Source organism: Topomyia yanbarensis, unplaced genomic scaffold (assembly GCF_030247195.1).
Source record: "Topomyia yanbarensis strain Yona2022 unplaced genomic scaffold, ASM3024719v1 HiC_scaffold_231, whole genome shotgun sequence".
NCBI lineage: Eukaryota > Metazoa > Arthropoda > Insecta > Diptera > Culicidae > Topomyia > Topomyia yanbarensis.
Genome location: NW_026683417.1, coordinates 17,588 through 43,743, shown reverse-complemented (window position 1 = coordinate 43,743; position 26,156 = coordinate 17,588). Strand labels below are relative to the sequence as shown.

Here is a 26,156-nt window from a genome sequence, read left to right as displayed (position 1 = left end):
TCATGATCGAAGTACAGTCACTCCACCCGGATTGCAGAACGGATTTTCTTTGTTCTCGGTAACATTCAGCGAAAGGGTCAGTATCCCTACCGGCTCAATCACCAACTCGAAGGCTCGAGGAGGCTCGCTGTCGCGGAAAGATCAACACGCATTGATTACCAACAATAAACCGGTGCTAATTATGGTCCCAAGTATGTTGGCATACAAGCAATTGCAAAAATAGCATGAAAAACCTACCTGGTCTCGTTGTGCATGTGATAGTTCAACGCTTTGGCCATCAGCATCGCGACCATCGGTCGAATCGCTTTTCCCTGACCGTCAAAGTAATACACGGCTATTTTTTCCAGCTCTTGGTGGTTGGTGGCACGGTTGATTTCCTGAAATAAAAGAGAATCAAACATAAATTATCAAATCAGAACGGTGAAAAAAGTGGTTGTTTGTTCAATCTATCGGGATTTTTCCAGAAAATTAACATTCTTTTAAGCGACGCGAAAAGAACATCAACCAGCCACGCGAAAAATTGGCAACCGGTTTCTGCTTCTTATGGAAATGACACGTCCTCCACCTCCGTATCGCCCATCATCGGACCCATCCCCAGACGCGTTGACAAATCTTTGACCGCTTTGCCGAAAACCATACAGAAATGAACCGGTTTCGGAGAAAAGCTTAAAACGACGAGCCAGCAAACTTCAAACACCTGTTCGGTACGATACCGAAACGATCGCAGCAGAGATCCGGTTGGTCTCGTTCCAAGCAAGGGACCGCAGACTTCGGCCAAAATTGGTCTGATTGGTCTTTTCGAACAAGTAACGGCCTGGCAGACATTATGGATCAACAATTCTAAAAGGTCAACATTCCGTGGCACCATTGTTGGTGGTCCAACGAAGAAGGTGCTCTTTTGTGTGTACGATTACTGGCCAGCTGTCAACTCCGATCCCGCCGAGGCAAATATTTGCGATACTCTCAGATGCATGTCTGCGTAGGTTCAGCAGGTGAACCGCTGCTGTGGAGGTGAATCCTTAGTGAATCATCGCGAGGCAAAAATAGCCATTTGTTTGGAGAGTTTGTAGCAGAGTTAGTTCTAATCGGATTTATTCGTTGATTCGCTGGCTAAATTTCGATTTATTATATTTAAAAAATCGAGTCAATAATGCCGATGTCGATGGTGCACTGTCAGTGTTGGCAGAAACAATGAATTTCTGCAATTGGTTTGAACCGTAAGTTTAAAAATCGTTATAATTATTTTTTGAAATCTCGTGGCTAGTTACCGTCTTCGACAAAGTTGTTAACTAAGGTTTTAACTATAGTTTTATAAAGCTGGTTTTTCAGATTGAGTGAAATTGCAAAATAATTGTCAAATTAAATGTTTTTGTACGTTTTGACATTTTGAGACTATAGCCATTTGAAAAAAATTGGTAAAGAAAGTTTGGCCCTTTGCAAAAGACAGTCCAGATCATTTTTGGAAAAACAAAGTATGGCTTTCTGTGACAAAGTCTTCATGTACAGAAAGTTTCATTAAAATCTGCGAGGGTGCTGCCATCTCTAAATACGACTTGGCGAGATATTCGCCCGGAGCGACAAAAACTTTAATCACGGAAATATAAGTATTTTTGGAGTTTAAACTCTTGAACGTCCTTCACATTTTGTAGGAGTGATTTTCACAAAATTAGTCAAATTTTTTAATCAAAATATTGAAAAAATTCTTCATCGACTTCTACACTGAAAAAAATCGATTTTAAAAATTTAAAGATTTATAAAAACAAAACCATCTTTGATATGGATGAAATTTTGTTCCAAGATAGGTAACAATTTTCCCTACCTACCGTCAAAAATTCAAGTTGGACACTTTCAAGCAAAAAAAAATATTTGAAAAAAAAACTTTTTCTTGTCCAAACTGAAGTTTTTTTTACAGTGTATTTTTATTCAGGGTCCATAGCCCAGAGACCAGAACCTAGAATCCCGAGGAGAGAACCCAGACTCCAGATTCCATAGCCCAGAGTCTCGAGGAGATAGACCAGAATACAGAGTTGTGAGTCCTTAACCCAAAATACTAGAGTCCAGATTCCAGAGTTCAGTGTCGAGAATGCAGAGTCCATCGCGCGGCGATTAGAACCCGTTGCTTCGAAAACAGAGCTCAGAGTCCAGAGTTCCAAGTGCAGAAATCAAAGTCCAGAGCGCAGAGTTCAGAGCGTAGAGTTCAGAGTTCAGATGCCAGAGCCCAGACTCCAAAACCTACAGTCCAGAGCCCAGAGACCAGAAGCCAGAATCTAGAGTTCTTATCCCAAATTGAGCCCTGAGTCCTCAGTACATAGTCCAGAGCCCGGAGCCAAAAATCCACAGCCCCTAACCCAAAATAGTGAGTCCAGAGTTTAGAGTCCACACGGAAAAATAAAACCCGCAGAATAAGTTCTTTTAACTTAAATTTAGGTAAATTTCGCACTTATCAGTGTTGTCAAAAACAAAGAGAGAGATTCGACTCAGTCGAGGCCTTCCATGGAATAAGGTACTTTTGAGTTGTTTGAGGTATACTCAAAACCAAATGAACATCGAACACCATGTTCGCTCTAGTTCTGTGCTCATCCTACACCATCATTTCGTGTGCAAACTCGAACGCGCTAATGCGTACCAAAACATGAGCACATGTTCGTCTACACAACCGAACCCCATGTACGTACGCGGTGTTCGTAAACACAGGTTCTTGATACTAGTTTTCTCTTTCTCTCACCCATCATCACTAGCATTGACTCATTCTGTTTTGTGTGTGCCTTTCTTATGTACGCACACGGTGTACGTACACAGTGTTTAAACCTAAGTTGCACATCGTTCGCTTGGGTTCGGTGTTCGATGCGAACCTGTACACAAAGGCAAAGCATGTTTGAGGTTGAACGCGTGCACGAAATTTTGTACACGGGTGCAAACTTGTCGATGTTCATGGGAAGACTGCTCAAAACTAGGTAGATTCAACTTAAATTTGGGCATATTTAACTCAAGGTTAAGTATAAAAAACCTGCCAATGAGTTGTGGTTTTTGCCATTGTTAAAGGAAAACTACCTTCAACACGGTTTACCTTATTTTACCTTCTTCCATGATACCCCGACATTGAGTCAAAAGTGCTCAACTTTTGGTAGTTTTTCGTATCCGTGCAGATTCCAGAGTTAAGAGTCCACAATCCAGAGTTCAGATTCGATAATCCAGAGTTTAGATTCCATAGCCCAGCGACCAGAGCCCAGAGTCCCGATGAAAGTGCCCAGAGTCCAGAATCCAGAGACCCAAGTGCAGAGCTAAAAGTTCAGACTAGAGTTCAGATTCAAAAGTGAAGGATCACGACCCCAGATACCAGAGCCTATGGTTCAGAGTTCAGGGTGCATAGTACAGAAATTCGAGTCCAGCGCCACGAGTCCATCATCCAGCGATGAGAGTGAAGAGTCCAGAATCTAAAGTTCGGTGTCCATAGTTCAAAAAGGAGAGTCAAGAGTACAGAATCCAGATTGAAGATTATAGTGTTCAGAGTCCAAACTTCAGAGTCTAGAGTCTAGAGCTCGGATTCCAGAGTCCAGAATCAAGACCCCAGAGACCATAGTTCAGAGTCCAGAATCTATAGCACAGAACAGCCTGAAGAATACAGAGTCCAGAGTTCACAGTCTAAAATCTAGACTAACTGGGTATTTCCGGAATGGTCTTGACGAGTAGGTGCCAGAAGTTTACGATAACACTAAGGATTGTTTATCTTTGCACAGCATTTAATACTATTTAACTTTGATTTGCACAATCGATCCATAATGATAATTTTACTAGAACTGCTTTTCACAACTGTTGTTACGAGACTGCTTTAAGGCCTTAGTTTTATAATACTGCTATTTGGTAAAATCAGTATTGATACAGGTAAGGTACAGGTAACCAGGGTAATATTCCAAACGGATACCAAATCCGTTACTGATACTTTTTGCATGTATCAGGCAACTAGCAGTTGGGAAATTGGATTCTGAGATGATTATGAATTTCATTGGTTTAGTTTACGATAAAAATACACTGAAAAAATCAGTTTGGACAAGAAAAAGTTTTTTTTAATAACTTGTTTTCCTTGAAAGTGCCCAACTTGAATTTTTGATGGTAGGTAGGGGACATAATTACTTATTTTGGAACAAAATTTCATCCAAATCAAAGATGTTTTATTTGTAAATTGACTTTAAATTTGCAAAATCGGTTTTTTTCAGTGTAGGAGTCGATGAAGATTTTTTTCAATATTTTTGTTCAAAAATTTGACTAATTTTTTGAAAATCAGTCCTGCTACATTTTTTGGAGGATTTGTCATTTTTAGACTATAGCCAGTTGAAAAAATGGAAAAAAAAAGTTTGACTCTTTTCAAAAGACAGTCTAGATCAATTTTGGAAAAACAAAGTATGCAAAGTGGCTTTTTGTGACAAAGTTCTTATTTACAGAAAGTTTCAATAACATCTGAGAGCGTGCTGCCAACATCTGTTCGAGTTGGCGCAAAATTCGTCTCCGACAGCATAAGGTGTAATGTCACGCTTGTGCACACCTACCGTAAACTCAGGTGATTAGCTTTTGATAAAAATGCCAAAACATCCTGACTCCTGCGGTAGAAGACAAATGGTTAAGTTGTCGGGTACTCTAAACTTCTCTTATGTCCCTACTCCACGCTTTTCAGAACTTTCTTCCTTTACCTCCTTGCTCTTCTTTGAGAATTACGGATCATCAAATTAAAACTACTTTACATCTTCCAGTTTCTTGCTAATTCAATATCGTTATAACATAAAAAAAGAATTATTAAATATTTTCGAAACTAACTAAATCCCTGAATTAAATTCTTTCTCTGAGAAGGCTGACTCGATTTTCACATACTTAGTCTCAAATATAATATAGTATCCTTATCGAATGCTATCGAATTTCGTTTAGATAAAATTTCAGATTTCGGAGTTATGATCTGAAAAATGTGTATGTGTCAATTAATGTCACTCACTTGTAATTCGAAATTTAGCTCTTTCTAAAGCAAAATGATGAGAAAATTTAACAAATTCATAAATTAATAATATAAATCAAAATAATAGAATAGATAAATCAAATTAGTTCAGATCATTATGTGAAAAATTAGACAATATAAAAAGGTTACAAAATTTATAGAATAAATTAAATTGATTCAAACCAATAAATTCGATTAAATGAATAAAAGGAATGACAGATCGTAATCAATAAAGCTAATAAAACGAAGAAATTGAATAAAATATATGAACAGCAAAAAATAAATTAAATGAATAGAATAATTAAAATGAAATAAATTAAATTAACCCTTAAAGGCGCAAAGCAATTTTTTTCAAATTTTCTGAAAATTGTCTAACAGTTTTAATACGTTACAATGATAATTTTGAGATGGTTTTCGCAATGTTGTTTTAAAACAACATTGCGCATTTAAGGGTTAAAACTGAATTAAATGAATAATATAAACAAAATAAACCAAACTAATAAAAAAATAAGTAGACAAAATCTACAAAATCAATAAAATCAACAAAAAAATTAACATAAAATTGCTAAAAAGAATAAAAAAATAATCGCAATAAAATGAACTATATGGATTAAAGAATTAAAATAAAAAATTAAGCGATATTAGAGAAGTTATAAAAAATAATAGATTAAACCAATTTCAATCAAATTAATAATTTGGATGAAATGAATAAACAGAATGACTGAACAAGAATTGATAAAATTAATAAAATGAAGAAACTGAATAAAGTGTATGAACTGGAGAGAAGGAATAAAATGCATAAAATCAAAACAGTATATTAAACAAGTTATATTAATGATATAAATAAAGTGCATGAAATGAATAAACTGATCGGAATGAATCCAAAGCATGAAACGAATGCAATAGAACTCAACTGAACAAAATAAATAAAAAGAATGAATGAAACAAATGATTACAATAAAATGATCATATATTTAAAAATAGTCAAAATGAATAAAATAAACAAAAAACGAATGCATAAAACGAATTGTACGAATTTAAGAACCTTCCTTTTCCCTTTTTATTAAAGACTATTGAGTCAATTTTTAACTGTCGTGACGACATTTAGTTACCAAGGTACTGTAAGGTGCGAAGAATATTTTTCAATAATTATATAATGCACTTTCTAGTGTTTCGTTTTAACCTTTTAGTTTTCGTTCTTCTTTTCCTACCGGCATCGTTTAAGATTATCTGGTGTTTTTACTTTATTGATGGACCCTAATTAGTTATAAGAAAAATGGAGCGTTCAATTTGTTTTGGAATTCGAAATGCCTTTTTGATCACAGAAAAAAAATTCGTGCAGATTAGAATTTTCAGATGCAGTATTTTAATGCCTAATTAGAAATTGTAAACTGAGTCACATGTACTTAGAAATCCCAGTCGTCTTCAAAGCTGGCGATTTTTTTTTCGTTCGAAATTCTTATTCCGGAGATATGGATTAATGAGTTCCATACAAACCAGTACCACGAAAAATAAATGTTTCAAACTATCAGAATAAAATTTTCGCAGGACTGCAAATTTTTTCTTTGCCAAATAGGGTACAATACTAAATTTGTTTCCATGAGTGGCTCAGTTTTAAAAAAAAACTTTATAGAAAACAGCAGACGAAAAATAGTTTGGTCTTCTGAAACCTACACAATTACACCACACACATCAAATTAGCTTGGACATTAACAAATATTTCATATTAGTTGAAGAACGCATGGCACATCGTAAAAAGGATAGAGAAATAGCAAGAGACATGTGAGTCGTGATAGTTGATACGAAGAGATAGAGAGAGAAAAGAATGTTTGACAAGGTGGTGAGATTACTGGTGATCTGTGTATTCATATACCATCCACGGCTGAACGCAACGCTTTATCCAAGGGGTAAATACATCAACTCTGAAAAAAGTGAAGTGCAACAGTTGGTCGTTAGGGCGCCAGTGAACCGGAAGCTACGCTCCACCTGAAATCGCTGGACAAACCTCAGCACCTACTGACTGACCCGTAGATTAGGCTAGGTGCACCGCCGGGGACTAGATTGAGTAAATCGAAACGCAGCGAGGAGGAGCTAAATGGCTCACGAAAAACGATCATCGGTATCGGGAGCAATCTAGCGCGCCAGGGAATTCACAGTAGGGTAGATGCACTGCTGTGGACTATCCGACTATATCGTGACAAAAATGGGAGCTACTTGGCTCATGAAACAGACATCGCTATCGAGAGAAATTCCGCTGTCAGGAAACTCTAAGTCGGAGAAGGGTAGTTTACCTGCCGGATAATATCCGAATAGATCTCGATAAAGCTGGGAGTTGGCTCAATGAAACGGTTATTGGTGTCGGAAGAAATTCCTTCGTCGGGGTACTCTCAATCGGATTCGGGTGAGTTCACCGCCGGGTAATTCCGAATAGTTTGTAACAAGGCTGGGAGCTGAATGAGTCACGGAAACAGGAGCTAAATGGTTCATGAAATCCGCATCTAAACTGCTCACGGTGACGAGAGCTAAATGGCGATGTAATAGATGGTGACAAGAAACAAGACGAGAGTCGAGAGGTGAATCCGGTAAATTAAAACTCAAAGGTCGAGCCATTTCATGAATCAAGCGAGGCTCCGAAAGAGAGCAGAAGAAGGTGCGACGAAAGTACAATGAGCCACCCCCCCTCCCCACGAAGTAATACCGCGATGTAGTTCCGTTGGGAAGAAGGACGAAAAAAGAGTAAGGAGTGTTTTTAGAGGTTAGGCACGAAAGTTGAAGCTATCTAAACCTTACTATGAAAAAACACTCGATAGACTTGGCCTGATGAAACCAGTGCATACTCTATTCTCGCACAATGATCAGCGTGCTCAACACCTACTTCAATGTTTCAATGTTTCAAGAATAACGATAAGATATCGGCCTGCTGTTGCGCTGCGACGATGGATCAGATAATCGAGCAATATCTCTGCGTTGACATAATTGTCTTAAGAAACACATAAAAAAGGACCCTTGTTTACTTGTCCAAAGGTATCTCACCAGCGAAGAACTGTGCCTAGCCTTGCCACGTACGTGGTATCTACCAATATTACCGGTTTCTAACCCGAATAAATCCGGGAATGGTAGAATTGTTTGGGATACAGCATCCAAGAATTTCGGTTTGTCAATAAACTCCGTCCTGCTGAAAGGCGGTCATCAACTATGTTTAGTGGGCGGTTGCACAAGCGTTGAGTAACGCTGAGCGGAGACATACGCAAAACGTTACACCAAATGTGAAACCGGGAGGAATATCAACAATGTCAGTGCTTCTTCTGAAATTGGAACATATGCTATTCAGGTATGATTTTTGGTGCCTGCTGCTCTCCTAGTAGCATCTAATTCAAAAAGAATTTAAATGTCAATCACTTGTTCGATTAGTTTGCGGCCGCCGTTGTTTAAATAACAATGTACCACTAATTAGACGGCTTGTTGGTGTTTGTAGAATGGGAGTTATAAGCGATTCGACTAGCACTGAACATCAAGTATGTACATTCGGAAGGCAGGTTTGAGATACGCAGTTTGATGAGTAATTCGGAGGTAGTGCTGCCGTGATTACATGCCAACCTTCTAAATGAAAAAAAGTTTTGAGCTGTAATCAGAAACCACCACTGAGAAAATCAGGTGATGCATGACGTCTGATTAATTCACCTGCAAAGTTAGGGGGATCTGTTGTAAACCTGTTTAAAAGCCAGCAACGACCGACTATGCAACGTGAGAATGAAGAAACGGTGAAAATTCACCAATTTATTGGAAACACTGAGAAAAGATATTTCCTCAAGCAGGAATCGAACCTGCGATCTCCCAGTCTCTAGTTGGGTCACATATTCCCCACAGTATCGTGATCACCGCCACAGCCTCCAATACCTCCTAATCGTTTCGTCATTCTCACCGTTCCAGTCATTCGATCACTGACTGTTTTCCAGTGGACACGTTAGTAAAAATCCTTGAAAAAGAAAAAAACGAGACTCACGTCAAAACATGGAATATATATATATATATATATATATATATATATATATATATATATATATATATATATATATATATATATATATATATATATATATATATATATATATATATATATATATATATATATATATATATATATATATATATATATATATATATATATATATATATATATATATATATATATATATATATATATATATATATATATATATATATATATATATATATATATATATATATTCCGCACGTGCTAATTTGACGATCCGTAGTTCAATGGGACATTATACACAGTAGCATTCCGCATCGGCAAACTGCTCATCCAACCAAACTCAAAATAGCAGACAACAGATAAAAATAAGAGATATGACCAGAACTAACGTACAACAGCAGACAGTTCAGCGGTCTGGACAAGTGTATGGGAAAGATATGTATTGTATGACTTCTATCGACCTGTTTAAGGAAAATAGTCTAAATTAACCATCAAACATAAAAAATGTAGATTTTTTATGGTTTTATTGTCAAAAATGTTTAGCGTTACTACAAAATTTATTGATACACAAGATTATTCCGATTAATCAAAAATAAGCAGATAAATTGTACCTTCTTGAATTGTAAGATCACTTAATAAATTACAAAATAATCATGACGGACAGAAGTTGAGCATGTTTAGAATAAAATTGATGTATGTTTATGTTTTTTTGGAAGAATTGATCTTATCGAAAATTTATTAAAAGAAGCCCCGTATAAACTGAAATATACCCCGATGTAAAGGTAAAATAGTTTCGTAAAAAATGATCTCGCATCTCACTAACTAAATTAGTGGCAGCTTCCATGTCAAATGCTGTTGCCGATAGGAATCTGAAACTGTGGTATTTCTAGTTCCGTTCACATTTAAAGATTTATGCCGAAAGATAACACTAGTTTACAGCATTTCTGATCTCAATGAGTTGATGGTCATTTTCAATGTAGAATCGTATACTGAATCCAAAATTGAACTCTAAAATTTTTCCGTAGAACAGTTTTCGAGTTAGAGTGAAGAAAAAAATTTCATCTTTAACATAAAATGTACGTTTAGTTAGGGTGACCATACGTCCTGGTTTCCCAGGACATGTCCTGGTTTTGCATTGACTGTCCTGGTGTCCTGGGAAGTAGAGGAAAATGCTTGATTTGTCCTGGTTTTTATCCTGTAAGCCTAATATATTTCTATATTTATTCAGTCTTCGCTTTTCACTATGCTCCAGATCGCAGTTACGATCGACCGCAACCATAACTGCAACGTATACTCATCCTCAATCTGAATGCGACAAACAAAACTTAATACAGTCGAATCTCCCAATTGTACTTTCCGATGTTTAGGTAGGTAGGTAGAATGGAAAAGAAATCAGTTTGCTTCTGAAACCGAACATGTCCGAACCTGAATGCGCTGTGTCGGGAGAACGAATGACGAGGGAAACGAACCAAACATTTCATTCATCGTGACAGGCATGAATTGAATTTTGTTTTCTTTCAAGTTCACGCAGGGATGTCCATTTTTTCAAGCTAGGGCTCAAATTGATATTATTTACACCAAGCTATCCGCCAGTTTTTATATAACAATCAATTAAACGGAGAAATTTTTGGTAACAACGGAACGGTTTTGCAGCTCTCAAATCAAGAGATAATGGCTGTCATTGGAGATTGCCAGGCATAGCACAGGGAAGCTACTTAGGATCGCTGATGTTTCTGATTTATGTCAATGTCGTGTTTTTAGTACTGAAAACTCCTCGGTGGTCATGCACAGACCATCTCAGCATGAAACGTTTGCTGATGGTGGTGTAGCAAGAACTGCCTTGGTGTAAATCTGAAAAAGTTCTTGGTGATCGAATTCCGACGAGATTTTCTGGCAGAGCTCTTCCTCCCCGACTCTCACAACCTTTTAACAATCGAAGCTCTGCCTGCCAGACCCAGAACTTTTCAACTGCCGAAAACATGAAGAAAATGCAATGCCGATTGAGAGATAACGGGGGGAAGCGGGGACTGTCCTGGTTTTTTACTCGCCTGATATGGTCACCCTAGTTTAGTAAACCCCGTATATCTACGGTTATAGCGCATCGACATGGAATATTATCATGTTAAATTAAGGGTAATTGCTTGTATTTTTGGTTGTAAGAGTATTCTCATTGTTTTAGTGCGACTAATAGTTCTGACCGTATTTCGAGTTCGTTGAACTTGTTCTTATTTTTTCCTCGTCTTTAGAAAAATGAGAATTTGGTCAAAATTTTGGGCAAGACAAAGCAATTCAAACAAATATTTTTTGAGGGAAGCTGAAAGCTTGCTAACAACTAATGAAAATAAACACTTGTTTGTTTGAATCCGATGAAAATTGCGAAACTTATTCATTTTTTTGCAAAATAAGATTTTTTTGAGTTTCTCTGGGTCAATTTATTGAACCATCTCCATTTTTTCTAGGGCTCGCTGCAGGACTACGTTTTGTGCAATGATAATACAAACTTTACTACATATTATTACATACGTCAAGTATTGTAAAACTAAATATTTGTAAAACTAATAATTTATTTTCCTTCCTAGAACATCTAGCGTTTTATTAACGTAAAATAAATTGTAAGTAGAACAAAACGTTACAAAATAGGGAGATAAGAAGATAGTGAGAGCATTTAACATTTTTCCCCGTCATAAATTTCCGATATGTATATAAGGGCGCTGTGGAGTGTGCAGTTTACAACGAATTTAGTACATATCCGAATGTGTATGACACGTGTAAATATAATGCTTATTATTTAGTAGGTACCAATTTTTTTGATGATTTATCTCTTTACTTAGCTGAAGTTTTCAATCATTTGGATAAATGAGGTCGAATATTTCCCCTCGTAAATAACATCAGAATTATTAGTCGCACTAAAACAAATTGTCAGAAGACCAAAAGTACATATCTTTACGTTTATTTTAACATAATAATATTTTATATCGGTGCGCTATATCTTAAGATATTTCAATTTTACTGAACGCATTTTTTTTATTTTAAAAAAGAAATTATTCTTTTTACTCTATCTCGTAAGCTGTTCTACTATAATTTTTTTTAACTTCTTGTTAGGATTCAGCACACAATTTTACATCGAAAATGGAGGTCATATATTGATTTTCAAAATTTTATTTTTATTTTGTAAACTAGTTTAATAATAGGAGATCCAAGGCCTAGTTCGCGGAAGGCGAAAGTTGGCGGAGTTCTCTTCGTTTGTATTGGGCACATGGCACTGTCTCTCATTTTTTACCTCAAATTATGTAAAATTTGTTTTCATGTGTTGCATTTCATTTTATTTTGTAGAATTCAGTGACAGTTTTGGAACGTAATAAGCGAATTTCCTTAAAAAATGAAAATACCGCTATCTAGCCTTTGGGCTCCCCTACTCCTTCGAATCAAGTAGGTTAAATTTATTGATTGAAAATCGGGATCGGGTCGGGTACGGTTTTTAATTTTTTTTCAATGCGTGTGCGGGTCGGGTACGGGTTGGGTACGGGTCGGGTTCGGGTTCGGATTCTTTTTCATGCCCGGGTACGGGTCGGGTTCGGGTTTTTGTATTTTTATAAAATCCGGGTACGGGTCGGGTTCGGGTAAGCTTACAAAAATAATATTCGGGTTCGGGTCGGGTCCGGGTACGAAAAATCCCATAACCACCCATCTCTAGCCTGGACCCATTTCAAACATCCATGTCAAACCCCATGACCAAGGGGGTATTATGGGCTTTCGATTTGCTCGGGTTCACCGTGTGACAGATTTCTCAAATTAGAGGTGATTTATCAACGTAATCGCAGCTGTTTTCCGCTTTCTAGCAAATTTAAATTTCGCAAGTAGGATATGCGCCAATGTCCGGTAAAACTTGATTCATAAGAACAGTCCGTTGTATAGGCTCACCGTGCGGATGGATGCCTGTGGAATGCTGCGTATGGGAACAAGATTTACAGCACGCCATATCGTTACCAAAGATGCTAGAAGTCCTACTACGTGGCCATCATGTAACTACACTAAATACTACAGCCAGAACCACGAAACCGTTATCAACGGACTACGCCAAGGGTACCACATGTCCCGAATCCGTGTCGTTAACGCCAAAACTTACAAAAAATGCCAACATGGTAATTACGAATTCGACTAAGAGTAACAATTTTTAACAAAATAAATGATTTCGTGACACTCTAGGTCAGTGGTTTACAATATTTATCGGTCAAGAATTGTGATGCTTACTGAGAATTCTCAGGAACAGGTTTCTAATTGGAAAACAATTGTTTTCGTCCAACTGAAAATATTTTTTGGACAAAGTAATGATGGTATATCATGGGGATCAATATTCGGAAAGGGGTACATGGAACGAAAAGGGTTGGAAATTACTACTCTAGGCCTAATAGCCTAATCTGATTTTTTTTATTTAACCCTCCGGAAGTCGCGCTTATGGCCCACTGAGCGAGCTGCCGCTGGTGCCCTAAGACGATTTCGTTAGATTTTCAGAGCAGCGTGCACTCAGTGCACTAGCGCGACTACCGGAAGGTTAAGCTAATTGTTCGTACGGGGGCGATATTCTCTTTGAAATAACCCCAGTTTGCCGTATTTAAGTTTAACGCAACAGACTCGCGATGTTTTGATATGTTAATCAAGTTTGGTACCGTCGACCAACAATAATTAATCCTTGTTTGAAAAAAGGAGATAACTGATCTCTGCAGATAGTGAATACAACCAACAGAATCCTACTTATCGTTTAAATGCGCAATATTGTTTTAAAACAACGTCGCGAAAACCATCTCAAAATTATCATAGTAACGTATTAAAACTGTGAGACAATCTTCAGAAAATTTGAAAAAAATGATTTGCGCCTTTAAGGGTTAGGATCATTCACATGTTGAGAATCGAATACATGACGACTGGTTCGAAAACTAATACCGCTCCTCGATGCCATCCGAACAGTTCAATTCTTCCGTCCAGTGCACTAATGCGTTACAACAAAATTGGAAAGGTCACACCGTAGGTCCTATTGCTTCTACCATGTATACCATACTGGACACGTAAAGGTGAAGGTAGTTCCGAAGTGCAAAGAGCTACCTTTAAAAAAAGTAGCAACAACAATGAATTTAACGTATGAACATCACGGCTTTAGTCAATGATGTTTCATTAAACAAGACATTTACGCCAACTACAATCAGTTTTGCCGCTTTTTTAGCTCATAAATCAAGCCGAAAAGTTACGGGCCGGACCCCGTGTGTCATGAACCCAGCGAAGCTACCCCGCTCCTATTAGGCTGTTAGTCTGCTAGCAAATGACCAACGAGTGTCTCATAACAATCATAATTAGTCGTGTTATGTTGGTGCTTTAGATGTTACTTCCCGACCTGAAACGGAACGAACCGTGAACAGACTCAGAATGATAGGCATTTTAGAAAAAATAATTAAGTTTGTTTCGCATTCAAGGTTTTTTTTCACGGTTAAAATAGAAACAAAGTGCAATTGTCCCTGTCCGTATGTCTGTGCGCGAAACGAAATTAAAAAGTGGCGCTAAAAGCAACGTTAAAAGTTAGACACTCGATGGCTACGATGTCCCATAAAAACGAAAACGAAAGCTAGAGGGAATGATTCATGTGTCATCGAATTAAAGTTGTTTGATCCCGGCAGCTTGAACTATAAACATACAAGGAGGAAAAGATTAATAGGGAACTCACTTGTCTGATATCTTCGAAGATATATTTGAGCTCTTCGTCCAGCAGGATGTACGGATCGATGTTGTACTCCCGTATCGGACCGGCCGGTTGCTGTGTGTGGACGGAGCTGTAACCTCGCATGCAGGGATGTGTGGCTGGTGGTAGGAGCTGTGAACTGCATGGCTGAAAGTAGAATAGAACGTGGGAAAAATAGGTTAGTTGGCTATTAGAATGTTTTGGGATTGTCAATGCTTGGATAGTTGCGTAACGAGTCTTCTGTCAAATTTATGTCAAATTAAAAAAAAACACTGAATTTGTCTGAAGTATAAAATGACATGATACTTCCACCACAAGATATGCACAGAGTTGTTTTAAGTAGGGTTACCAACCGTCCTTATTTTAAAGGACATGTCCTTAATTTCGATGATCTGGGAAAGCGTCCTTAATTTTACTTCAAATGTCCTTAGTTTTAATCTCATTCCATGTTATATTTGAAATCAATTAGATTAAATTCACTCAAGCGAATGAAACATTTCACTCACCATTTTAGTTGTTCACTTCCTTAGAGTCTTTTGATTTGTTATGTTCATATTAATAATTCAAAAAGTTTAGTTCAGCCAAAAATTTTATTGCCTGAAGAAAAGTTACAAACTAATACTTTTCATGTTTCTCATCTTGTTGAGAAAAAAAAAGATTTGTCCTCTAATTCGAACCATCGAATTTAAACAGCTATCACTTTTTAGCACAGTCGGCAAATTTCTAAGTAACTTCATGGACTTTAATCAATAAGTTCTCTTAAGAAAAAACTTTGATTTTTGGAAACGAAGATGAAAAATATAGGATTTCTCGCAATAATATTCATACAAATTTCAAATGTAACACGGTATGCCACGACCTAATACTCTGCATAGTTTCTTAGGACTTAACTTAACTTAACTTTTCTTAACACCACTCAACCAAACACAATTAGTCAAAGATTAGTAAAATTTGTTAGTCTCGGTCAAAATTCAAAATGTCCTTATTTCGCTTTCAGCCCATTTGGTAACCCTATTTTAAGTGATAATGACCGAGCTTAATTTATTGATGGCACTCGGTCAGGATGGTATATCGTCATCGAGTACTCCGCTGACGATAATATATCGTCAAAATCGTCGTAAACCTCCATAATTTAACGACCGATAAGACGATCCTGTGCCAACCATTAAACAGGTGTAACCGAACAAATGAAGAGTCATTGAAAACCACTAGTTTTACGAGTTTTTAAATAATTTTTAAATACTTATAACTGCGCATAATGACCAAATGTTGCAACTTTTTCGGCATGGATTTTATAGTCTTGGTGAAGAGATGTTAAAGATATGTAGTATTCAACTTTTTCTAAATGCATTTGCAATGCATTTTTTAAAAGTTTACATCAGTTTGAATTGTTCAGTTTGATTGAATTGAGCTAAGTGCCATATTTTAAACTACTTCACTGCCCAAAAAAGCATAAGAGTCCCATATGGATTTTTGTCGAAAATGAGTAATCTGTTGGATTATATTCTGTATCACCACTAAATCACAAACCGCAAACCAGGTTTGTTTAAAAATATCGAAAAAAATACCAACACATTGTTGTCCCATCCATAAGGCACAATGAAAATGTAAATCTTGAACAGCCTTTTTCTCAGCTTGCCAGTTTTAAATATGGGACTCTTATGCTATAATGGGCAATTCAATGTAGGTATGACGTGAAAACAGAAGTTAAAACGATACGCCTGTTGAAATTTCACAAAAAGGCCACATTTTCAACATTTTTGGTTCGTGTTTAAATAATAGGAGATAAATAGATGAAGATGATAAAGGACACATTAAAATCAACAGTTTTGGGTTCCGCCCTTTTCATGCCAATGTTGTTCAGGAAGAACAATGTTAATAAACAGTCATTACTATTGATTTATGCAAGTTCTACCCGTAAAAACAGTTAATAATATAATCCGTAAAGCTATAGTTGTCGCGTGTAGTCCGTTTGGTTGCCGCTGGAGCAGTGCTGCCAGTGGCAATTTAAGCTACCGGTTAAATATTAAATTTTAGCACAACTTTGCCCGGAAATTGACGATCTGGCAAGAAATTTGCAGTTGCGGACTCCCTCTTCATCACCAACGAAACGATGTACTCAAAGCTGTATATGCAAGATTGCCTTGAGAAATGTATACACACTTAATTGAACTCGATAATTTTCCGCACAATCGAGTAATCCGTAAGTGTTTATTCTGATATCTCTGAAAAGTGTTATTTGTTTACTGATTTTCAGCGAAATATTTGCCGAGTTTCAGAAAACAATTGGAGCTATTACTAAAATCTTAGCGAAAAATGGATTTGCCGCGTGATCGGCTCTTCAAATCTCTGCCCAAAGTTACCAAAAATGTTAAAATTCGGAAGCAAAACTTAAGCGTGTATTACCTTTCAGTAATTGGCCACAAGGGCCCTACGAAGTTCTGGCTAGATTTCGCAAACTGCCACTACAGTCGGGAGATGCTACAATGCATTACAATACATTGCAATGGTACCGTGATGACAAGGTGAATTTTGTCGTATCTAAATCCTTATCTAATAATTTCGGAGTTTCTCAAGGTAGCTCACTAGGCTCACTACTTATCACGCTGCTTCTGCATGAGGTGGCTTACGTTGCTAAAGGAACACGAAATTATTGCGACACATTCAACAGGGCACAACTTTTTTACCATTGGGTAAAAATCAACCAAATTTTGCACACTTTCTCATTGATGTGTATTGTTTACATGCTGTCAAACTCGAAGTCGTGTTTTTCGATTCAACGAAAATGAAGGCTTACCAACGCGAGTCGAGAGAACAAATTCTTTCCAAACACCTGGAATTTCCTGACCTGTCGTACCGGCAGTTGGGAAAAATGTTGAACATTCACCATTCAACCGTCTCCAGAGTGTTGAAGCGGTTCCAGGAGCGGTTGACGTTGGACCACGGCAAAGGAGCTGGAAGAAAACCGGGACCGGAGAACAAAAAGACGGAGGGAAAGGTGAAGCGGATGATTAAAGCAAATCCCAACGTCTCAAGCCGTGATTTGGCTAAAAAGATCGGCATGTCGCAGAGCTACGTCCAGAATGCAAAGAAGATAGCTGGACTACATACATACAAGGTACAGAACTTCCAAAACCGCGATGAGCCGCAACAATCGACGGCTAAAACTCGAGCACGGAAGCTCTACGAGAAGATGCTGACAAAATATGGCTGCTGTGTGATGGACGACGAAACGTATATAAAAGCCGATTTTAAGCCAATTCCGGGATTGGAGTTTTTCACCGGCAAGAGCAAGTTCTATGTGGACGACAAATTTAAGAAGAAGAAAATGTCGAAGTTCGCCTCCAAATATCTCATTTGGCAGGCCATCTGCTCTTGCGGACTGAGGAGTGAACCTTTCGTGACAAAGGGCACAGTAAATGGCGAGATCTACAAATCTGAGTGCCTCGAGAAACGCCTTTTGCCGTTCTTGCAGCAGCACGACCAAGCTCCGCTATTTTGGCCAGATTTGGCATCATGCCACTATTCTAAAAGTGTCCTGGAGTGGTATGAGGCCAATTCTGTCCATTTTGTTCCAAAGGACATGAATCCGCCAAACTCTCCGGAGCTGCGCCCGGTGGAGCAGTACTGGGCAATGATGAAGCGGGAACTTCGGAAGAGCAAGAAGACAGTCAAAGACGAGGACATGTTAAAAAAATGGAAAAAACTGAGAAACTGGTACTGGATGACACTGTAAAGACTTTGATGGAGGGCATCAAGCGAAAATGCGTTCAACTTTACACTCAAGGCTCCATCGATTAACTTTTCTTTTGATTTTTGAAGTAAATATATGTATAAAACTACACTAAAATTTTGGTTTGATTTTAAACATTATAAGAAAATTGGCATGACATTTTCGGTGTCGCAATAATTTCGTGTTCGCCCTTTACTGTCGTGGCACGATTCATTGAACCTACCACCTTACGAGGACCATGGCAACCTCTTAGGTCTAACTTCTTTAACTGATTGGAGAAACGCACCGCAGCACAGTGGCACGATTTAGAACAAAAGGTCTTAAGTCCAAACTTTGCCGTATCGGTTCAAATAAGACGATATTATGTAATTTTGGTACGCTGACTTCGTTTTTGATATTAAAATATTTCAAAAATAAGCGTTTACTAATCATTAGGGTGTCTCAAATTTTTTTTTTCTTAATCGCTCTTAAAATTTGTGTATATTAATTTTCGTGTGCCTAATCGTTTCTGATATTAACACATGTAAAAAAATCATTATACGTTAGGGTGGCTCAAAAAATTATTTTGTTGTAAAGGTTCAAAAATTTGTTTAAAGAAATTTTTGTGCGCTGAATTTCTATTTTAATTATAAAAATAGAAATTAACTTTACTACTTATTAGAGTGGCTCAAAAGTAAGTATTTTGTCTTTTATAATGTTTTTTTTCAATAGTTATTTTGGAATTTATTTTCCATATTGAAACGAATTAATGGACATCTCATTATGGGGCTTCAGAAATGATAATTTGGTTTTACGGATCAAATAAGATGTGTTCGACTAATTTTGGAACATTTTATTCATTAGTGAGTTACTTGATATGAAAGCTACATTTTCTATCATTTTCAAAACAAACATTTTGAGCGTCTTAGTGGAATGTTTTATTGCATTCACTAATCAACAAGATGGTCAACATTTTTTTTCGTAGGTGTGTTTTAAGTTACTTAGGTTGCTTACTTCATATCTTAAATGAAAATAAATCCAAAACTCTTTTTTCGTGTATATCGTTCATTTAAAAATGGTGCTATTTTATTTGGATAATATCGCATACCCTTAAGCTATATCAGTGCTATACAAATTCGGCTCAAAATACTCGCACCAAACGACTAGAGCTAAACTGTATTCACTCTATTTGACAGTTATTGCGCAAGTTAGCAAGAAATAGTTCCAGAAACATTTTATAACCTATTTCAGATGGTTGAATTTTTTTACTGATTTTCAAACATTCTTAATGTCTCTAACATTTAAAAAACATACTTCCCACTCGGCTCCTTACTCTTGATCACTAGTAAAACCCTTGTTCATCATGCTCTCAATTCTATTTGACAGTTGTGCATGTATTCGTGTCATTATTCTAGCTATAAAGTGATTATTCAAATTCAATATCAGTAATAACCATGCGTCTCCATTCACAGTTTTTTTTTTAATTTTGACTGCTTATCGCAAGTCTTCCCAAAATTAACATTTACTTATTTCAAAAAGAAAATTAAAAGCTTTCAAATGAGTATAGTGTTATCGCGGGTATTGACGGGCGTCGTTGTTATTATCGCATTAGAAGTTCGAATTCAATAAAAAATTTATGACAAACAGTTATCTAAACACTAACTAAACCAATTAGTGACTTATTTTTGGCGATTTCATGATGTAATTTTATCACACGGATAATTTTGGTGAAGTAATGCAATGCATAAAATCAATCATTTCTTTGAAAAACGAAAATAACCGGATGTAGTTCCTATGGTCAAATTATGCAAAATACACCTGAAATATGCCCTTAAAAAAATTTACGTTCAAATCACTCAAATTCTCGCAAAAATGTCTCTGATGGCTCAGATGATAGGAGAAAAATACTAGCGAGAATATCGCATAACATTCATATATGGACTTAAGTCCGGGCTCATCCCACTGTGCGCAGGCTACCTTCCTGTTCAAACTCCAGCTGGCAGAATATGACGTTCCCAATCTTCCAACTCAAAATAACTCGCACAACGGGAATTGGGCTGTCGGGCATGCCGGGAGAATTGCGAACGACAACCCGGTGGAGAGGCACACAACGAGCAAGGTGCATCGACCAAGTTGAAGGAAACCTCAGGAATATGGACCTAGTAACCTGGAAGTTGTCGCCAGCAAAGCACTTCATAGCCTTAGACTGATTGGTAAAGTAACCAAGTCGTCATAGAACACTTCTACACTCTGAAAGGCGCTCTGCCAAGAACCCGATTTTGTAAATGATCTATAGCTTCAATGAAATCAGCGAAATGTTCGGCTTTGACATCAACTCTTTATAGCTTCGTCGCTGTTCCAGATTAATTTTTTTTAGTCTTGTCCATCAAGAAATATTGTCGGATGAACATAATTCTTAAATACAAAATATCAAACACAAATCCACCGAACTTCCCGTAATTCCGCACAACAGAAAAATATAGAACGGAAACTGAACAAAACTGGGAAGACGACTCAGTACGCTCCACAGATGGTTTCATATCGGCAAGACTTCGCCATGTCTGTTGAACCCAAAACCATAATTCCGGGGCGGAAAGCAGATATTTTTCGGGATTTTCCATTATTACTAGCGTTCATAAGGCTGCACGAATACGTACTGCCAGTGACGAAAATACCCGAGACTTCGTTAAGTCGGTATATCCCAAAATTTTAACTCCAGGCATGTTGGATGGCTTAGAATCCCATAATATGCCAGTAACAGATTTCCTGCACTATTACAAGATTCCATGAGCCTGCCCGAGAAAGTACAACAAATGACAAACACCTACATGACTTCGCTAAGTCAGTTGATCCCAAGACCTGAACTTCGGGACATTTTGGATGATTTAAAATCCTACAATATTGCAAGAACTGGTCTTCCGGGATATCCTATAACCCTACACGAACATGTACAGCAAGTGGCAAATACCAGCGAGACTTCATTATGTCAATTAACCCCAAGTTCTTAACTTAACCAGCTGCTATTCATAAGGTGAGATGCTGTTCGAGTTGAAGAGTGATCTATAGATCAAGAGTTCGATCTATCGGGAACTCATTGCAACTCCGGTGGTTATGGAAACACAAGCGAAAACTGTTTGTCACCAGAACAGATCTCAATGGCAGAGCAGTGAAGAAATAAAACTGTGTAACGAAGGTACAATAAGCTGCGCCGAGAAGCTGATGCAAATTCTTGGTATAATGCTTATCAAGTCTTGACGTCGAATAAGCTGAAGGTAAGCGTGTAGAGTATTTTGCCGAAACATGATCCAACGATAGAGCCACCGACAGTGTACGACGAAGTAGAAGTCGGAATCGCTAGGGATATGCAATTCTCTAGAGTCTAAAGAGGGTCTAAAGGGAAGAAAGCTCCTGGTCCGGATGGAACCTCACGCGAAGCATTGAAAAATGTTATCCCAGCGTTCTCAGACAGATTGAAGACAGTCATGACGAAATTCTTGGATGTGGGCTACTTCCCAGACAGATGGATTATCAACAAAATGGTATTGCTGTACAAACGAGGGAATCTGGCGGGAGATCCAGCATCATACAGGTCCACTGGCCTACTTGATGCTCTCGGGATGCTTTGGAAAAGGTCTTCCTCGCACAGATGACGAAATGCATGGAGCTTGGAAGAGGTCTGTCAAACAAGACGTTCGAATTCCGGAAAGGAAGTTCGACGGTAGAATCAATCCAGACAATCATGGAAAGAGCAAAGAAGTCGTTCAAATGGGAGAGATTGGGTAAAGAATACTGCGACATGGCAACGATAGACGTCAAGAATGCATTTTAAAAGCACCAGCGACCCGAGTATATCAGTATCACTGCACATATTACGAGCTCCACAATATTTGTGCAATATTCTACAAAGTTATTTTCAGAGCCTAGTGCTACAAATTTGGGGCATAAGTCGACTGCAGCAAACTAATGACTAGAACTGACAGTTCGAATAAGTGTAATCCGTAGAGTAGACGATCGTTGGGGTGTAGCTCGTACAGTTCGCGTCGAAGCACCAGTTTCGGGTCATCGAAGCGCCAATGTACAGCAGGGCGCGATAGCCCAACCTCGGGTAGCTCGTAGTTAGCCTAGATCCACTATCGTGGACGACTAGATCGAGTATATCGCATCGAAGTGCGAGGGGCAATTCGTCGGGGCACTTGCGTACGAGCACCCCGAATCGCCTGACCAACGCCGATTCAGTTGACCCGTTTAGGTAGGCTCGATCGACCACCCGGGGACTAGATCAAGTAGCTCACGTTGAAGCACCGAGGGCGTGTGACGGATATCTACAAGACTCCATTACATCAATTGCTCCCAAAATCTTAACTGTGGAGATTCTAATGGTCAAGAATTCTAAACTACTACATCTCAGGCCGAAAGCCATCAGCCCGAAAGCCAGCAGCCCGAAAACCATCAGACCGAAAGCCGTCAGACCGAAAGCCGTCAGGCCGAAAGCTATTGAACCGAAAGCCATAAGACCGATAGCCAATAGACTGAAAGCCATTAGACCGATAGCCATTAAGCCGAAAGCCATTAGACTGAATGGGTCATTAGGCCAAATGGATTATTAGGCCAAATGGGTCATTAGGTCGAATGGGTAATTAGGCCGAATAGTTCAGTAGGTCACCAGCCATTAGGCCAAATGGGTTATTAGGGCGAATGGGTTATTAGACCGAATGTGTCATTACGTCAAATGGGTCATTAGACCGAATGGGTCATTAGGCCAAATGGATTATTAGGTCAAATGGGTCATTATTGAAAATGGGTCATTAGGTCGAATGGGTCATTAGGCCGAATAGTTCAGTAGGTCACTAGCCATTAGACCGAATGTGTTATTACGTCAAATGGGTCATTAGACCGAATGGGTCAGTGCTTTAGGCTCGCTCTGTACAAATCGATGGTACTCCCTGTTGCTCTGTATAACTATGATATATGGACGTTAAATGAGCCAGGCTTCTGAGTGTCCCCAGTGCTTTTGAAAATCCATTTCCATTTCCCTACCTGTCAATGATTCATAGTTTCTAAGTTACTAAGAAATTTAATAAATCAACAAATGAATGTCCCTTATAGCTACGTCCAACATAACAAATTTCTCGATAGCTCGAGGATTCACAGATGAAAAAACGCGATCCTCTCCATATCAGCATTCTTTATTATTGCCCGCGTATAAATAACTCCTCACCGTGGGCACATCAAAGAGATTCCACCGGTCTCGCACAGAAGCGTAAATGGTGTCACAATAAATTACAATGCATCTAACACTTTTTATTGTATTGTTGTTGGTCGCAAAAAACAGTCTGCCACGGTGGCAACCAGCCTCCGCCGTTCCAGGTGCAAGGTAATTAAATATTTATGACACACATAAAGTGCAATCGCTCGCTTCGGAGTGGGCGAGGAGACAAGGAGTACGCTAAGCTGCTCGAAATCAAACTCAAAATCCAATCAGTAAGCAAATAATGCACTCACTTTCAACCATTCGAAGAATCTCACGATCGGATCTATTGAATAAGTATCCGAAACAGTGACAGCAAAACCAACTTCCCCGCTTCGGTAGGTCGTTCTCGCTTCCGCACATCAGGTGACTACGGCTGGGAACGTAAAAAGATTTTTATTACCCTCCGGGCACCTTCTTCCATTAGGTGCGGTGGTGCTGACCACCACAGCAATTTACATATAACTTCTTTCATTCATATTTGCCCACCGGCTGCGGGGTCCCTGTGGTTAGCGTTTGCGCGATTTTTTTTCGCTTTCCTTTTACGAGCCAGCGGCGGCAAAAAATGTTTTCGAATCGCCACCGACAGCTAGCCAGCGTGTTGCCAGCGGTGCGGCACGACACGGCGCGGCGTGCGAAGATATTCGTTCGTCCCCGTCCATCTGCTGAGCGATTGATTGCCTTCGTCGCAAACGGACAACAATAGACCTTTGTGGTCACTTATCGAACGAGACCAATCTTCGGGCACCATAATGGGTAATTAATTGCAGCGCTAATTGGAACGTAAGTCAGGAAGCAATTTGCATTCGATTTGATGCACTAGATGTGAAAAAGAAATATTCATGCGGCATTTTAAATCCGGTGGGCAAAACCGGCGAAATCAGACAAAGGGAAAATCTTCTTCATGGCAGCTTCTTCAGCACAGTCAATCGATTATCTTCGTCTCATTCTACTAATTTGCTTTCGTTCTTTTTTTTTCGCTACGCTTCCGCCCGCCACGTTTCGAGTGCTGCAATTAGCGATGCTTAAATTTTATGATGCAAAAATTAACACTGAAGGTATAATTTAAATACTGTGCGTTAAGAACATATTTATGACCGTTGTATGTAGGATGGATGAAGTATTATAAAATGGTTCAGTCCACTGATTTCTACTTCATATACTAATCTAGTTGTAACAATTGTGAAGCCGATATGTACTGTCACCGGCGGTGCACTCCCCTTACTCCGACTGAGAGTTCCCCGGCAGAGGAATTTCTCCCGAAACCGACATCCGTTTCTTTGTGCGATTTAACTCCCAGCTTTATCGGGATCTACTAGTATATTTCCCGGCGGTAAATCTGCCCTATTCCGATTCCCTGTCAAGGGATTTCTTCCGATAACGATGCTCGTTTTCGTAAGCCATTTAGCTGTCCGCTTTATTCCGGTCTTCTCGATATAGTCCCCGGCATTGCATCTAGCCTACTCACGAGCTACCCGGTTGGGTGTCGAGGTCGAACCAACGATTCCAGATAGAACGTAGCGTCCGGTTGAAATATGTTCAAAGCGATGCAGGTACTTCCGGAAGCAGCCATGCCCAGACAAAAACAGCGTCAAATGGAAGCTCACCTTTTCATGCTTCCTATGCACCCAAGCCAACACATTTGAGATGAGTCGGTGGGTCTAACTTTCTCTCTCCGCGTTGTCCCACTCCTACTGCCACTTAGCCAACGAGTCCGTTCGGACCAGTCTCCTTGCATTACGTGCATTTCTCCGTTGGTTGCATTCCACGTACTCAGCCAGCGTGATGCAGATGGGGATCATCCTGGCGATACCGTATACTGCCTCCGACGATATTGTTCTGTAAGCGCTCGCGACTCGTACAGCCATCAGCCGAATGGCCTGTTCAGCTTTTCACGGTTCCGCTTGGTTTTCACCGCAAGAACCCCATATCGAAGTATCGATGACGAAACAGTAGCGAGCAGACGTATCGTGCTGCTTCTCGGGCCGCCGACGTTTTGCATGATTCTCGCTATTGCGTTCGTTGCCTACGCCGACTTTTCGCAGCCGCAGTCGACGTGGTTGTTGAAGCTCAACCGGTTATCGATGATCACTCCTTCACTTGCTTCAGTGCACGCTTCGATGCAATCACGTGTCCTCCGATGTCGATCTGCATCCGCTGAACCGCTTTGTAGTTGCTGACCAACAACACTTCCGTCTTGTGGTGAGCTATTTGCAGCTTGACCCCGTTCACCCAGCTCTCGATCGCGTCTATTGTCTCCGTCACGGACATCTCCACTTCTTTAAGTGTCTCACCCAGCACCGTCAGTGACACGGCATCCGCGAAACCCACGAGTTTCACTTTCCTGGACAGCTGCTGTGTTAAGACCCCATCGTACATCCCGTTCCAAAGACTGAAACCGAGAATGGAGCCCTGAGGAATGCCCGCTGAGACTCGCATTGACTTCTGCCCTTCGCTCGGCTCGTACAGCAGTACTCTGCTCTGGAAGGA

The 26,156-nt window shown here is 39.0% G+C and overlaps 1 protein-coding gene across 1 annotated transcript; it reads right to left on the bottom strand.

The window, feature by feature from the left end:
• LOC131695010 (all trans-polyprenyl-diphosphate synthase PDSS1-like) lies at window positions 1-25,239 on the bottom strand. The gene is made up of 4 exons (XM_058983546.1): window positions 25,165-25,239; window positions 14,692-14,853; window positions 238-377; window positions 1-127 (listed from the first exon to the last, which is right to left on the bottom strand). The coding sequence occupies exons 1-4, from the start codon at window positions 25,237-25,239 to the stop codon at window positions 1-3; spliced, it is 504 nt and encodes a 167-aa protein (XP_058839529.1).
• Window positions 25,240-26,156: the final 917 nt, after the last annotated feature.

Excerpts from the sequence above, each read along its gene's own strand:
- LOC131695010 (XM_058983546.1), bottom strand. The coding sequence starts at position 25,239 with ATGGCTGCTTCCGGAAGTACCTGCATCGCTTTGAACATATTTCAACCG. Across the intron at positions 14,854-25,164 it reads CGTTCTATCTGGAATCGTTG|CCATGCAGTTCACAGCTCCT; the intron begins GTTCGACCTCGA and ends TTCTACTTTCAG. Across the intron at positions 378-14,691 it reads TCTTCGAAGATATCAGACAA|GAAATCAACCGTGCCACCAA; the intron begins GTGAGTTCCCTA and ends CTTTTATTTCAG.